The sequence below is a fragment of the Symphalangus syndactylus genome, chromosome 19 (assembly GCF_028878055.3).
Source record: "Symphalangus syndactylus isolate Jambi chromosome 19, NHGRI_mSymSyn1-v2.1_pri, whole genome shotgun sequence".
Lineage (NCBI taxonomy): Eukaryota > Metazoa > Chordata > Mammalia > Primates > Hylobatidae > Symphalangus > Symphalangus syndactylus.
In genome coordinates, this window is record NC_072434.2 from 53,168,888 (window position 1) to 53,186,365 (window position 17,478).

At 41.9% G+C, this 17,478-nt stretch overlaps 1 protein-coding gene across 22 annotated transcripts in view; it reads right to left on the minus strand.

Annotated features, from left to right (window-relative positions):
• The window catches only part of FGGY (FGGY carbohydrate kinase domain containing), a 456,399-nt gene that overhangs the window by 197,483 nt on the left and 241,438 nt on the right, over positions 1–17,478 (minus strand). For all 22 annotated transcript variants that reach the window (XM_055235132.2, XM_063613860.1, XM_063613861.1 and 19 more), the window contains one exon: positions 9,430–9,533. In XM_055235132.2, the coding sequence (XP_055091107.1) occupies positions 9,430–9,533 (104 nt within the window). The remainder of the gene's footprint in view (positions 1–9,429; positions 9,534–17,478) is intronic.

The following is a 17,478-nucleotide window of genomic DNA, read 5'->3' on the forward strand; positions in this document are numbered from 1 at the left end:
CTTTGTTCTTTTGGCTTAGGATTGTCTTGGCTATACAGGTTCTTTTTTGGTTCCATATGAAATTTAAAGTAGTTTTTTCTAATTGTGTGAAGAAAGTCAATGATAGTTTGATGGGAATAGCATTGAATCTATAAATTACTTTGGGCAGTATGGCCATTTTCACAATATTGATTCTTCCTACCCATGAGCACGGAATGTTTTTCCATTTGTTTGTGTCCTCTCTTATTTCCTTGAGCAGTGGTTTGTAGTTCTCCTTGAAGAGGTCCTTCATATCCCTTGTAAGTTGTATACCTAGGTGTTTTATTCTCTTTGTAGCAATTGTGAGTGGGAGTTCACTCATGATTTGACTCTCTATTATTGGTGTAACCCGTCACATAAATGGAACCAAGGACAAAAACCACATGATTATCTCAATAGATGCAGAAAAGGCCTCCAATAAAATTCAACACCCCTTCATGCTAAAAACAATCCATAAACTAGGTATTGAATGAACATATCTCAAAACAAGAAGAGCTATTTATGACAAACCCACAGCCAATATCATAGTGAGTGGGCAAAAGCTGGAAGCATTCCCTCTGAAAACCAGCACAAGACAAGGATGCCCTCTCTCACCCCTCCTATTCAACATACTATTGGAAGTTCTGGCCAGGGCAATCAGGCAAGAGAAAGAAATAAAGGGTATTCAAATAAGAAGAGAGGAAGTCAAATCATCTCGGTTTGCAGATGACATAATTGTATATTTTAAAAACCCCATCATCTCAGCCCCAAAATTCCTTAGGCTGATAAGCAACTTCAGTAAAGTCTCCAGATACAAAATCGATCTTTTTTCTGTTTTTAAAAAGCATTATTGAGCTAATAGCTTTCAATAAACTGTACATATTTAAGATGTCTGATTTGGAAAGTTTTGACATAGCATACATCAGTGAAGTTATTACCCCAATCAAGAAAAACATACCCAAATCTTTCCTTGTGTCCCTTTTTGTTCCTACTCTCCTGGCCCTCGCTGTGCCCATTTCATGATTCCAGGCAACTATTGATCTGCTTTTTGTCACTATTTATTTGTTTGCTTTTGCAAGAATTTAAATAATGGAACTATTTTTTATTCAAGAAAGTTTGCATTCATTTCTGGTGCAATGACTTTGGAAAACAGTTTGGCAGTTTCTTAAAACTTACATCTACCCTGTGATCCAGACATTCCATTTCTATAAAAGCTGGGCAGGGATATCTGGCCTCATGTTTCTGAAAGTCCACCAGGAATATGGCAAAGTCAGGTGAAACAAAGCATCTCAGAAGGCCAGGAACAAAAGCCTTTAGAAGGAATCTACCTATCAGCTGGCCTGAGCCCACTTTTCCACAAAAGATTGCAAGTTGCCTGGAAGAATTAATGGCTTCTGTCACCCAGCATAATTATTTTGTGTGATTAATCCATGTTGTACCTTATATTATGGTTCATTCCCTTTTACTGCTCAGTAGTATTTCGTTCTCTTGATACACCAAGAGTTGATCTATTCACTCTTGAAAGATATCTGGGTTGTTTCCAGTGCTGGACTATTACAAAGTTTTATTTGCTGGTATGAACATTACTGTACAAATTTTTGTATGGATACATGCTTTTGTAAGAGTGGAATGGCTAGATCATGTAGTAGGAATATGTTAACTTTGCAACTGCTAAACCATTTTCCAAAATGGTTGCATCATTTTACATTCCCACCAGTGGTGTGTGAGAGCTACAGTTCCTCACATGTTCACCACAACTTCAGCCATTCTAAGATGAATAGGAGTAGTAGAGAATCTTACTGTGGTTTTAATTTGCATTTCCCTAATGACCAGTGCTTTTCATTCAAATCTCTCCTTTGGTGAAATGTCTGTTCAAACATTTGCTCCTGTTTGGCCCTTTTAATTGAGTCTGCTCTCCCTTTCCTCTAGGCCTTTGAGGGAAGCTATTCAGCTGAAAGGGAGGAGGAAGGACTCTCTGGTCAGTCTTCTAGAGGGCTCAAAGTGTCGCCTTCCTACACATTGTGTGACCCACTTAACCACTCTTTGCCTCAGTCTAACTTGTAAAATGAGGGACAGTAATGGTGCCTACTTCGTAGGATTGTTGAGCTATTTATATGATACAAAGTTTTAGTAAGGTGCTTAGTACATGGTCCACGGTCAACAGACCATTGCTTATCGCCTCATGAGGATTGAGGCTAGGGTGCTACTGCCTGGGGTCAGAGATATTAAACATACTCAGTCCAGCACAATGTTTCTATGTTTCTCAAATGTCTTGAAAAACAAGCTACCTTGAGCTTGAGTGCACAGTCTGTCTCTCATTGTCCACTGAACCACATCAACCCTCTCCTCACCAAATCAATGCCTAGCATATAGTTTGTTTTCAAAACATGCAGTCTGAGAGCTAGTCTTGACACAGAGAGTGTCCTGAGAATGCTGGTTCCTAGAGGGCTGACAACAACAGGTCCTGGTAAACAAAGAGGAAGGGAGGCACTTTCTGAGTAGCACCTCAGCACTTTCATTGTTAGGTGTAACAGTGGTCTACTGTACTGTGTGGAATTCCATCCCACTCCACCCCTCCGGTAACTTCTGCCAATGTCACTTGTTAAAGAGACCATGACAGAGAAACTGGTCCCACTTGCCTACTCTTCTCAGCTAGTAACAGAAGACCATCAGTTCATAATACATGGCTGTGCTGTCTCCCTGTGGTGCCCTCCCAGAGGGCTCATACACACCCACATCCTGTTCAGGCCTCAGGGGAAGTCAGCTGTGAGGCTTTGTGGACACAGCAAAGAAAAACAAAGTGGAGACGACTGAGGAAAGGGCCTACTACAGAAACTGGGCTGGCAGGAACAGTGTCTCAGTGGGGGCGGGGAAGCCATGATCCTGCAAGTATCTCTTCCTACAGGAAAACCTCCTAATCTACCCAGGACTTGAGACAGCCCCTTCTTCCTATTTCCACCACACTCCAGCCATGCATTAACTATAGTAGTTACCATTTTGTATTGTAGTATCTCCTTTTTTTGTCTGTCTTCCTCAATGTGCCTGAGCTCTTTGAAGGCAGGCATGACATTTTATCTTATTGAAGACTTTTAGCACTTAGCCAGGTAAATTTAAAAAAAAAAAGTTTTCTTTATGAGTGAATAGTTAATGAATATTTTTTAAATAAATTTTAAATTTTAGAATAGTTTTACAATACAAGATGGTTGTAAAGATCATATATACCTCACATCCAGTTATATTTCCCCTATCATTAATATCTTGTCAAGTATATATGTCACAGTGAATGATGCTGATATATTATCATGAACTGAAGACCATACTTTATTCAGATTTCCTTAGATTTTACCTAATGTTCTTTCTCTGCTCCAGGATCCCATCCAGGATACCATATTACATTTAGTTATCATGGCTCTTTAGGTTCCTCTTGGCTGTGATAGTTTCTCTGACTTTCCCTGTTTTTTGATGAGCTGGATGACAGCTTTGAGAAATACTGGTCAAGTATTTTACAGGATGTCCCTTAACCAAGATCTGTTTGGTGTCTTCCTGGTAATTAGACTGGGCTTATAGGATTGGGGGATGAACACAACAGAGACAAAGTGTCATTTTCATTACCTCATATAAAGGGTACGTACTATCAACATGACTTATCATTGTTGATGTTGACCTTGTCACCTGGATGACTGAGTGTTTCTCATATTTCTCCAATATAAAATTACTCTTCCCCCATTTTCTATACCGTATTTCGTGGAAGGAAATCGCTATGTGCAGCCCACACTTAAGGAGTGGAAAGTTATGCTCTACCTCCTTGATGGTGGAACATTTACATAAATTATTTGGAATCTTTCTGCATGGGAGATGTCTCTCTTCTTTTCATTGATTTATTTATTCAAAATAATTTATGTCAGTATGGTCTTATGGATATTTATGTTATACTTTGGGTTATAATTCATAATACTTTATTTTACTGCTTAAATTGTCCCAGTTTTGGCCACTGGGAGCTCCCACAGTTGGCTCCCTGTGACATATTCTCATCTTTTTTGTTGAGAACTTCCTAACTTTCTGGCACTGCAAATGCTCCAGGCTCATCTTGTATATTTCCTATTCCAATCCTAAAATCAACTATTTCTCCAAAGAGTCCTGGTTCTTTGTATTGGATAATGGTATTAGATACCATGATCTGGACACGATCTGCTTGTAAAAACTAGCTCTTGGGGTGTCCTTATTTCTAGACCATCTCAGCTAACAGAGCCAGGAAATAAATATGTGTTTACTAACCTGTATATGTATATATATCCATAACTATTTCTATATGCATCCATCTGCATCTATGTTAAACTACATATGAGTCTGTTGCAGGAAGTCAGGGACCCCAAACAGTGGGACTGGCTGGAGCTGCAGCAGAGGAACATAAATTGTGAAGATTTCATTTTAATATGGACATTTATCAGTTCCCAAAATTAATACTTTGATAATTTCTTATGCCTGTCTTTACTTTAATCTCTTAATCCTGTTATCTTCATAAGCTGAGAATGTACTTCACCTCAGGACCGCTATTGTGTTAGCTGTACAAATTGATTGTAAAACATGTGTGTTTCAACAATATGAAATCAGTGCACCTGGAAAAAGAACAGAATAAAAGTGATTTTAGGGAACATAGGAAGACAACCATAAGGTCTGACTGCCTGTGGGGTCGGGCAAAAAGAGCCATATGTTTCTTCTTGCAGAGAGCCTAAAAACAGATGCGCAAGTAGGGAAGATATCGCTAAATTATTTCCCCAGCAAAGAATATTAATAATTAATACCCTGGGGAAGGAATGCATTCCTGGGGGGAGGTCTATAAACAGCCGCTCTGGGAGTGCCTGTCTTATGCGGTTGAGATAAGGACTGAAATACGCTCTGGTCTCCTGCAGTACCCTCAGGCTTATTAGGGTAGGGAAAAAACCCACCCTGGTAAATTTGAGGTCAGATCGGTTCTCTGCTCTTGAACCCTGTTTTCTGTTGTTTAAGATGTTTATCAAGACAATACATGCACAGCTGAACATAGACACTTATCAGTAGTTCTGAATTTGCCCTTGTCCTGTTTCCTCAGAAGCACGTGATCTTTGTTCTCCTTTTTGCCCCTTGAAGTATGTGATCTTGTTACCTACTCCCTGTTCTTCCACCTCCTCCCCTTTTGAAATCCTTAATAAAATCTGCTGGCTTTAAGGCTCAGGTGGGCATCACGGTCCTACCGATATGTGATGTCACCCCCAGCAGCCTAGCTGTAAAATTCCTCTCGTTGTACTCTTTCTCTTTATTTCTCAGCCGGCTGACACTTACAGAAAATAAAAAGAACCTACGTTGAAATATTGGGGGTGGGTTCCCCCGATATGAGTTCATACTGATGTCTCTAATTCTAATCCATAACCACACGGATTGTTCATGTGATTAATGACTCATTTTTAATAACAATATCATATTTGGTATTTTGTGCCAGGTACAGTGCCAAGTCATTTACAAAGATGGTCTAATTTGAACCTGAACAAAACTTTGTGGGTAAATACTATCACTCACATTTAACAGATGCAGAAACTGAGGCACTGAAAGATGAAGCATCCTGCCTAAATTCAACAGAGTAAGTGGTGGGGGCAGCGTATGAGCCTATGTCTTTGAGTCTCCACATCCATTCAATGATACAGAACCACTATCTCTACATTAAGACTGAAAAAACTTCAGTTCTGAGCAATTTAAGATGCAGATGTAGTTCCCAGCTTTCTTCAGGTATTCTTCTGCTCAAATCTTACCTCCTCAGTGTTTCTCCCTACCTCGACCCCCCAGGGTCCTGTCCCCAACTGACATGCTAACTGGAAGACAAGTTGCCAAGTTACAACCCAACCTGACAGCTCAAGAAAAGGAAGTCGGTGCAATAGCAAGGATCAGCTCCATCTTACCCCATGACTTTTCAACCTCTGGCTAACCCCTGCTGTGTATTACCTGGGGTTTGGTGACTTGGTAGTAATTAACTCTGAACAAGCAGCTCTGCTTTCATGGAGTTAAAAAAAGAACGGCATTTTTTCCCGTGTTAATTAAATCATCCACAAGGAAGATAAATGTGCAGCCCATGCTTGTATCTTCTAAAATATCAAAGGTCTTATTAACATGTCTTATGTTTAACCTCAGGCTTTTTCTCCAGATTCCTGGAAGCAACAGGAACCTAGAGGTAGGAAGCTTCTAAGTATTTACCAATACTCACTTGTGTGGTCATTCGTTCATTCATTTATTCTTTTTGGGTGATCTAGAAAGAGGCAACCTGGATCGAGCACAAAATGTTCCTGGGAATTTTGTCTCAATCTACTAAATTGGAAACATCAGAAGTGAGCAGACAGGAAGAAAGAGGATCCTTCAGATCATGCTGAAAACCACTTTTTGAAAAGCCCACAGCCCCCTTTGGTCCCTGTGTTCTGTTTGGTTAATTTTTCCTCACAGTGGCAGTTTTCTTTGCCGGAACCACAACAAAGGGGGTCCTTGAGTCTCCCTGGGAGTGTTTCCTCAGACCTGCACCTCTCCTAGACCTCACAAAGGTGTTATTGTTGCTGGGCTCCCAGCACCTGAGGAGATCAAAGGCACTTTCCCATGCCAGCATGACCACAGTCTCGCCCTCATGACATAACATTAAAGCTGATGATTAATCCCCTTGGCCCAGAGGGTCCCTTCTCACTCCCAAGTACAAAGCAGGATGGGGGTGGGGACTTCATTTCCAGCACAACACAGCCATCATAAACTGGCATTTTATGGCCCTCATTCATCGCAACCAACTGCAGCTGCTCATCAAACTCGTTAAAGCCCAAACAGTTGCTTCATGTGAGCCGTTTACATCACTAGGAAAGTTTAATAACAATCTCCACCATTTTTGAGTGTCTGCTGTGTGCCAGGTAGAAACCTACATAATGCATGTTATTCAACAACCCTGTGAGACTGGCATCATTATCCCCAATTTGACGGATGAAGAATCTGAGGCTTACAGAAGTTAAGTAGCTCACTCAGGTCAGAGGGCCAAAACATGCATGAGCAGATATTCAAGCTTGCCTCTGGACAATGTAAAAGCCCAAGCTCTCACCATTCCTCTATGGGTACATCATACTCATGCACAATTCAGGGAGGCAAGGAGGAGTATGAGCTTTGGAATCAGAGTTAGATTTGAGTTCTTAGCTCCAGAACTTCAAAGCTTTGTGACTTTAGGAAAATTACTGGACTTTTCTATGCTTTAGGTCCCAAATGTGTACAATAAATGGGTAGGGAAAGCCAGTCTCATCTCCATTAAGAGACAGTAAGACTGAGAAGCAGGCCATCACAGAGACACTTGCACCCATTTAGATTTGCTTCTGTTCAGAAATCAGAATTGAGTGGGGTAAAAATGCCTGAGATTCAGATCTCCCAGGAGAAGCCTGATTAGATGTATCTCTGTGAAAATAAGAGATAATTTAAACAGGATTAAATCAGTATTCAATGAAGACAATCTAACAAGTGTAGACTCATATCAAGGGAAAGAAGGGCTGGCTCCTGGGCTGGTGCCTTCTGGCTTAAAGAGGCCTCAGGCCTCTGCAGATCTCTCCCTTCAGGGACAGCTGAGCCTTACAAAAGGGCTGCTGCGCAGAAGAAATATGCTGAAATTATTATTATTTTTGAAACGGAGTTTTGTTCTTGTTGCCCAGGCTGGAGTGCAATGGTGCAATCTTGGCTCGCTGCAACCTCTGCCTTCCAGGTTCAAGTGATTCTCCTGCCTCAGCCTCCCGAGCAGCTGGAATTACAGATGCCTGCCACCACACCCGGCTAATTTTTTGTATTTGTAGTAGAGATGGGGTTTCACCATGTTGGCCAGGCTGGTCTGAACTCTTGACCTCAGGTGATCCACCCACCTCGGCCTCCCAAAGTGCTGGGATTACAGACGTGAGCCACTGTGCCTGGCCAAATATGCTGCAATTTTTAAACGTAGAAAAATTCCATTCAAGACTGCCCAGAGCTCAGACAAACAGAAGGAAATCTATTTCCTTAAAGTCCAGCACGAATGTCACCTCAGGAAGGTTCTATTACCCTGCACCCTCCCAAGCAGAGTCAGCCACTGTTTGCTTTCTGCTCAGTAACAACAACAGTCCTGGTGATTAAGAGTGAGCCCTTGTGATGTGCTTACAGCACGTGGAGCACTTAGTATCACCTCATTTAATTCTTGCAGCACTCTGACACTCTCTACATATTGCAGATGAGGAATCTGGGGCCAAGAGAGTTTAAATACCTTGCCCAAAGGCCCACACTTAGTAAACTGAGGAAGTGGGACTGGAAACCACTCGGGCTGGCTCCCTCAGCCACACAAAACGGGATGCCATGTGCAAGAACACCTCGCATATTGCTTGGCACATAACAGATGCTTAGTATCACGAGTTCAATTTGTATCTACATTGGGGGGGCCTCACATTATATTCTAATACCTTTTATAACTTCATCTCATCAATGGGAGAGCTGATGTCATTCTTATATCCACAGTTTAGCACAAGAGCAGGGATTGATAAATAAGTACATGTATTTATACTGACTGAACCAGAATTTCTGATGGTAAACTGGCTCAGGGGTTCCTACAGTTGCAAAACAGTCTCACATCCCACATAATTTTCTCCATAGCTGCTTTGGTTCTGCCCTGGGCTGTGTCCCACTCTAATCTCCGCTCATCTCCCTGCTCCTCCCCCACTCTCCCCTCTATTATACTTATCTGGGAAAATTCCAAAGAGTCGTCGATTTAAGTTTAACAGAGTAATGACTTTTAAATAAAAATATGGTAGAAATGGGTACTTATCGGAATGGAATGCTTTCAGACTCATGCATTTAAAGAAGATATAAATTTTAGGGCAGGCACTAAATTTTAACTGCAATCTTAGAGAAAGCCTTTCCACTAATTCATGGAGAAAAATTAACAAAGTGAAAATTGCTTATCAGTGTTCTTTTGAAGTCATGATATGCAGGCTAATTCTATAGATCATCAGGACGCTCCCAGAGAGATGGATTTATATTGATTGAGAGAGAGTTCCCTGGCCAAGGAAAACAGACACTCTTTGCAGAGAAGACCCCACTACCCATTAGGGACAGATCAGTCTGGGGGAGCTAGACTTTGTCACCTTAGGATCAGATGTCACCATTCATGCCTGGGCTCTCTGGCCAGGGTGACATCAAAGGGAGCACTCAATCCTTTTCATGCTTACTAAAAATTTGGCCCCTGGAAAAAGATCCAACAAATGTAAGTAAGGGAGGTGGAGTGGGCAGCCGGGCTTCTGGCTAGACAAAGCACAAGGGGCAGGCAGGGAAGAGAGGAAAGAAGTGAAGGGGTGAAGGAGCCAGCACTCAGGGTCTCCTTCCAGGCTACCTCCTGCTGTGTGGTGGCCTTGCCTTTGTGCTCAGTGGACTCACCCCCATGTGACAAGAAGACGTTCCACAGATGACAGCCAGCCGTGACGTCACTGGCTGCCCCTCACAGATGAGGCCGTGCCCTCTCACATCTGCCCCAATCACTCCTGTGAGAAAGGAAAACAAAAACAAATCCTCTTTAACACATAAAAAAGAGGGAGAGAAAGCTAAAAACAAGCATTAACAAATTTTCTTTTTAATAGTCAAACAACATGGAGGAAGGGTCCTGTGTGTAGGGCAGTCTCAAGGAGAAACCCAAAGGGCATACTTGCCTGCATGGGAAAACTCAGAAGCCTGCTCAGATTTTGCTTTGTTCTGGTCAACGTGTGGCACCCAATGTTATAATAATGGCAGTAATTGTGATAGTCATAATAAAAGCAGCAGCTATCAGTTATTTTGTGCTCACTAAATACCAGGCACTATGCTACATATTTGCATACATGGTCTCATTTTAACACCATCACAGATATTATTAATGCTAGACATCAGAGGAGAAACTAAGGTCTGCAGAGGTTAACTGACTTGCCCAAGGTCACTGCTAAGAAGGAGCGGAGCCAAATGGAATCTGGTTTAACACATCACATCTCAATCCCAAAGAAGCAAAAGCAAAGGACAGTCTGATGACTGAATCTTTTTGGCATCCCTAGGTCACCATTCTTACTACTACATATCGCAGAACTCCAATTGTGAAGGAGAGAATGACTGAGAGCGAGTTCCTAGTAACAGAATGCCAAATAGCAGAGGGTTTCCCATAAATGGTATAAATTCAGGCTTCTTCCCCATAGGGCTCATATTCCTTGATACTTGCAGGGCAACTAAAGTTACAAATGTGACAAGAAAGCTAGAAAGACTCTTTAGGGTCTGGAATTGTATTCATTTGTTCAAATATCCAACAAGCCCCTTCTATGCACACAACGATATATACTAGGTGTGATGTGGAAGCTGCAAACATGCAGACTTGCAGGACTACAACACAAAGCTGGGGGTGGAAAGTGCTCAAGCAGGACGCAGAGCCTGGGACACAGGAGAGAACAGGTCCTGCTGACCTCATCAGCTCCCACGCAATGCCACGTTTGCTCTCCATCTCTAATCCTCAATGCTCTTTCCCACCTCAAGACCTTCACATTTGCTCTTCCCTCTGCCTGGAATGCCATTCCCCCAACCTCTCTGTCAGAGCAACTCCTAATTATAGGGCTTCCCTGACCCTCCAGGACAGACAATTCTCCCTGTTAAATAGTCTCATGCAATGGACTTCCCTAGCACAAAAGACATGGGTAATTTTAAAGCATCATACATCCCATCTGCCTCCCTTCTATGATACAAGTTGCTAGTAGCTGGCACTCTTACTTACATGCATAGCCCAGGACCTACCACAGTAGCTAGCTCAATACAGGAAGTAAGAATACAAACGCTTGGGGATGCAAGGATGAAGAAGACAAGTCCCTGCTCACAGTCTGGTGGGAAGGAGAGGAAAGCCTAAATAGAGCATTTCAGTGCAGGGAAATCAGTATATCACAGGACGGGCCACAAAGGCAGCTAACCCACCTATAGGGGCCCAAGGAAGTTCAGTCTATACTCAATTCTGCAGAAGTTAGCCAGGTAAATGGCAGGGTGGGAATGTTTCATCAGGCCACAAATCCCCAGATATTGAAGGCACAGGCTGATCAGCAGCAGCCCTTCCTAGAAAGTAATGTGAGAAAAAGGCCACAGACAGGCCTCTTACAGCTTTCGAGGGTTTTCCACTGCTTTTTCCAAATTCTACCTTCTGGGGCACAGCAACCTGTGAATCTCTGCTATTGTTCAGAGGTCTAGCAGCAGGGGGAAGTAAGACTCTTCCAAACTTTCTGTGTTAGTTATCACAGTAGTTAGATATCCACAACCACGCAATAGAAGTCTGAGACTTTAGCCTGCAAGAATCCTTGGCCTATGTGTTTTCAGATCAAGTCCCCTGCTCTGCTCAGTATTGTGGGGCTACCCCTGCAGGCAGCAGTTCCCAGACTCAAGTCAGCCAAGATTGGCCCTGCTGGGAGATCTGGGGCTGGAGGAAAGGGGAAGCAAGAGCCTATCTACTTCTCTTCTGTGCCAGGCAGCAGCTGCTTCCCCTCCACCACTCAGGCTCTGTTGACAGGGCTGCCACGGCTCCAGCATCGGCTGGTGTGCCCTGCCCTCAGACTATGAGAACACCACCTCCCTCCTTAGTCCCTCCAGCCTGGGGCTGGTAGCCGCTTCCATTTCACTGATCTCTGATTTGCTTCATAGGGAATGTAGCCCTTCTCAGCTCCTCCATCATCAGGATCACCATTTTTGGGTATTAAATTACCTGTTTTTTTTAAACACTTAGAGTGGTTTATGTTTTGCTGGGTGGATCCTGAGTGATATGATTCTCCATTCAGGGCACAAAGGCTTTTGTACAGGAATAACCCAAGATATGAGCTCATTTTAACTGAGCTCTTTTTACATGCTCTTTCTATACATGTCTCATTTTATTCTTACAACAAACTAATGTCATTGGTATTAGTATTATCCTCATTTTATGGATAAGAAAATCGAAGCTTAGAAATGAGTAGTAACTTCACCACGGTCATGCAGCTCACAAGGAACTGGGCTGTGATTCACTTTCAGGTAATCTGACTCCAAAGTGCTGGTTCTTCCCCACCAAGACTCACAGGCTTTTCTCTAAGATAAAAATCCAATAGCCAGGCAGTCAATGTTCACTTATCTGTACATCTCAAAATATTGGGATCTTAAATATATTGATTCTGAGATCCTTGACAGAAAAGGAGTTGGCCACGCTGCTCCACAGTATCATAAATAGGTTCAAGGAATTCCTGAGAATCACCCACATTTACTGGTTGCATAAACATAAAGTACAGGCAAAGTTAATGTTACAGGGTCAGTCAATACTAAAAGGGAATTAAAATGAAGGAAAAAGAAATGTATAGGAAATATTTATTTGTTTCTTCTTGGGTTGGCAGATTCATTGCTGCTATATCTAGACTTAGAACCTGAGAACTAGTGTGCTACTATGAGAAAAGGATAGAATTTGGAGACAGAAGGATCTGCTATAAAATGAGGAAAATCACAACATCAAATGAGTGTTGTGATATTGCAGAAACACTTAAGAAGAGATGTTTAATGGTAGCTCTGTCACCATCATCACTACTGTCACCCTCTCCACCACCACCATCATCACCATCATCATCATCTGAACCCCCTCTCAAGAGACAACTGGATTCTTCCTTCCTTTCTAGTAAACATATCAACATCAAAGATAGACTGGGAACTGTGCTGAGCTCCTTGAATGTTCTCTCATTTAATCTTTGCAACATCCATAAAAGGTAACATTCGTTCTTCCTCTTAATAGATGCAGAAGCAGAAGAACAGAGCAGCGTGTTCAGGTAACTTGCCCAAGGCCACACGGATTTAAGAAGCAGTGCCAGGATTTGCCCGTGTTCTGTCTGACTCCAAAGTTTATGTTCTTTCTATACTCCTCACTTTATGATGTTATAATTGTCTTACATAATGAAAACATACTTGGAAGTGCTAGTTCACCATGAAACTCAGTGACAGCCATGGGCTAAGAGTTAGAAAAACGGAGTTTCAGCTCCAATTCTGCCACAAATGGCCTAAAAGTTTGAACTGGTTCTCTCATCTCCACAATGAGAGAAATGAATTACAAATGGAGGTCCTTCCTCAGCCATTCTCAGTATATACACAGTGCTTCTCCTAAAACACGAGCTGAGGTATCTCCTTACCTAAAATTATATATATTGGGCGGGACTAGCCTCATTTCCCCTCAAGAAGTTCTCTACACTCTGCCTAATGTCCACCCCAATTCAGCAGCCATGCATAGCTGATGTTCACTGCAAGACCACAAGTCGGAGACCTGACATATCTTATTTTTCCTTTGGCCACACACTGCTTTGATGGGCTATCCCCGAGAAAAGAGGTTCAGAGACAAGCAGGGAAAAGCAAGGAAAGGTGGGAGGAGCTTTCTTCTTTCCAGAGAAACATATTTTGCCATCCATAGAGAACTCACAGGCTGCACATGTACATCAGGAAACAATTCACAAGATGTGATTTTGACACAAATGCAGCCCTTGGTACCGCTGGGGCCCTTCATATGACCATACCGGTGTCAGTTTATTCTGCAATCCTCAAAATGTTTAAGGAGCAAAATTAGCAGCTGAAGAAACAGGCATAAAAAGATAGTGATGTCATCAACTGTGTTTTCCCTGAAACTTGCACAAATGCCCAACTGATGGCAGTTGCTCAATAAATGTTTGTTGAATTAAAAAACAAATAGAAAAACAGGCTTACGAACTCAATGAATTAAATGTCTCCCACCCCTCAATGTAACACACATAGTTCATATCAAGCAATGTTTAAAAAGAATGTTAAAAAAGGAGCATTTAAAACTTCATGAACAGCTCTCTTACTTAATATGCTGTCTCCCTTCATCTCTCCCATTCATCCAACCAACAATACTTCCACCCAAGCATTGAGTCCCTACTATATTTATGTAAAATAAAAAAGAGGCTTTGCAAATGTTATGATTAAGAGTACATTTGCCTATAATTTATCGTGCTGTGGCAGTTTTGAAAGCTTACAGGGCTATATAGAAGAAAAACATCCTGAGTTCTCGCATTTGTGTTATAATTATCTCCACTTTCTAGCCATATAAAGTGCTTTATAACTTGCAAAGTATCCTCAAACACTGTAACCTTCAATTAGTCCTTAGAAAATCCTGTGATATGTGTATTTTATTTCCAGTTCACAGTTGAAGAAATTGAATTTCAGAAAGGTGAAGTAATTTAGTCGAGTTTATTTAGTGACTTAGAGGTAGAAGTTGGGACTCAACTAGGATTTTCAGTCTCTGAGTCTGATGTGTTGGCATCTTGAAAAAGATTCTCTTTTAATAACAACCTCGGGCACCTTCTCTGAAGTATCAAAAAGGATAAGAAGGGTTTTGAACATTATTTAAGGCTATATCAGTTTGAGACTCTTGATTCAGCCATTTGCATGAATGAACTGACTGATGAATCCCATCCAGTGAGTTTCTTGCCAAAGCTGGCTGGGAGGTTTCTGGAGTTCCTGGAGAGGAAGGTCTCCTGAGAAGGCTCTCTAGTGACCGCCAGCTTTATGTATGCAAACTGACAACTGTATGCTTCTGGAAGGATAAGAATCATATCAAAGACATGTTCTCTGCAGAAGACCTAACACCAGACTACATACAAGCAGACACTGAAGTACATTATTTTGACTAACATTCATTTACGTTATACAGAACACAATATATTGGGTTAGTATTATGGCACAGTGCTTAAAAATAAGGACTCATTCGTCATGTGTTTTCTTCTTTATGTTTCTTATCTTCTTTATGCCTCAATTTCCACATCTCTACAATATGAATAGTATCCTCCTCACAGATTATAAAAATTATATATGTTAATATAGGTGTAAAGTACCCATAACAGTGCTAATAAGGGCATTCTGTGATGATGGAAATGTTCTATATTTGCACTGTCTGATACAGTAGATACCAGACACATGTGGCAATTGAGCCCTGAAAATGTGGCTAGTACAAATGAGGACTGAATTTTTTATTCCATTCTAATTAATTCACATTTAAGTAGCAACATACAGCTAGTGGATATTACATTGAACGGTACAGGTTAAAACATGCCTAGTACTATACGAACCTTTGCTGTTTTTATTATTTTTATTATTGTTATTGCTGTTTTTGTTGTTTATCTACTTCTTCAGAGTTAGACTTGAATCCCTCTTTCATCCCCTTGGGTAAAGATGCCTTGATCCCTTAGAACTTCAATTTCCATATCTGAAGAATTTGGATAGCAATATTTACCCACAAAGTTGCTGTGAGAATTAAATGAAATTTAGGTGGAACACACCAGTATTCAATAAATGGGAGATATTCCATCCATGACCTACAGAAGTGCCTGGCACAAGCAGGGCTCTATATGGTTGGGACTTTTTCTCCTTATTCCTGAATGTGATTTGGTGGTCCTTGCCACTAAGCATTTGTTTACTTTGCTCCCTCTGCCTAGGATATCCTTTCCACCAATACACCTCATCCCATAACAATCCTGGGGAACATGGACTCCATTTTGAAGACTCAGTTGCAGCATCAGAAGCCTTCCTGATCACATCTCCCCACATCCCCAAAACACCCCAGTCCAGCAGAACCGACCAAGCCTCCTTCCTTTGTAGCCCATCTCCTGACCCTCTACAGATTCTGTCACTGTAACTGCAGTTTATGTGTCTGCACAGACAACACAAACAGATCCCTCTACTACACTATAAGCAAATGGAGGCCAGGGCAAGTCTTCACACTGCAATGGCTCACTATTTTTTGTTGTTATCATTGATGAATGAATGAATGAATAAATGAATGTGTGTGGCAGAAGTCACATACTAGTAAAGCATAAGACATTTTCTAGGTAACAATAGCACATTTAATCACGGACAAAGGCTCCGTGTCTTAAATATGAATAAAAGTGAAAAATATTGGTTGGTTTTGAGTGACAACTCATGGGTAATAATGTAATTACTGGAGCCTCACAACATACCTTGTCGAAAATCACTGGTGAAGACTAAAGGTTCTAAGATCTTGATTATTGGGAGATTGCTTTGTGCTTGACACTTTGCAAATATTATCATATTTGATTCCCACGGTGATATTGCAAGGTAGTTATTATCACACTGATTTACAAATAGAGAAAAGGAGAGTAAAGTTTTTCAAGCAACTTCTACAAGGCCCCACACTGCTAAATTGTGGGGGATCTGGGGGTGGGACTATATCACACCCAGATCTACCTGACTCTAATTCTACCTTATCCTACATTATCTTGTGGAGTTCACAGAAGCTAGTTCCTTTCTTTTCAACTACTTACAAGAACTCTAAGTATTCCTAGACAATAAGATAGCTGAACTCAGGTCTCTTTCAGGACTTACTGTCTAAATGCCGCTAAAGCAAACCCAAAGGGTTAACCTCAAGCCTAGCAAATGAAGGGGAGTAAAACAGTCAAAAAGGTGGCCAGGAACGGTGGCTCACGCCTGTAATCTCAGCACTTTGGGAGGCCAAGGCGGGTGGATCATGAGGTCAGGAGTTCGAGACTAGCCTGGCTAATATGGTGAAACCCCGTCTCTACTACAAGTACAAAAGTTAGCTGGGCATGGTGGCACAAGCCTGTAGTCCAAGCTGCTCGGGGGGCTGAGGTAGGAGAATTGCTTGAACGTGGGAGGTGGAAGATGCAGTGAATCGAGATCGTGCCACTGCACTCCAGCCTGGGTCACAGAGCGAGACTCCATCTCAAAAAAAAAAAAAAGTCAAAAAGGTAATCCCAATGTTTCATGAAGTATTGCTTTGACCTTAAAAGAAATGTGGTCTAGAACTTACTCCAACTAAATCCTAAAGTAGGTTTACTTTTACCATGCCAGGCGCGGTAGCTCATGCCTGTAATCCCAGCACTCTGGGAGGCCAAGGCGGGTGGATCACGAGGTCAGGAGATTGAGACCAACCTGGCTAACAAGGTGAAACCCTGTCTCTACTAAAAATACAAAAAAATTAGCCAGGCGTGGTGGCGGGCGCCTATAGTCCCAGCTACTTGGGAGGCTGAGGCAGGAGAACGGCGTGAACCTCGGAGGTGGAGCTTGCACTGAGCTGGAGCTTGCAGTGAGCCGAGATCACGCCATTGCACTCCAGCCTGGGAAACAGAGCCAGACTCCGTCTCAAAAAAAAAAAAAATAATAATAATAATAATAATAATAATAATCCTATGTTTTAAGTCAACAGAGAAATTTTATACACCTTGACACTGTCACTGCCCCCTCCCCTGCAACCCTCCCACCCTCTGCAGAGCAAGAAAGATAATAGGGAAGGTCTTTTTCTACATGAGATGTAAACAGACATTTACTAGATATATGAACTAATTAGGGCGTAATGGTTCAAAGCAAGGGTGCTGGAACTCTACTGCTTGGTTTCAAGTCTGGCAAGTAGGTCAAATCACTTAAGCTTCCTGTGTCTGTCTC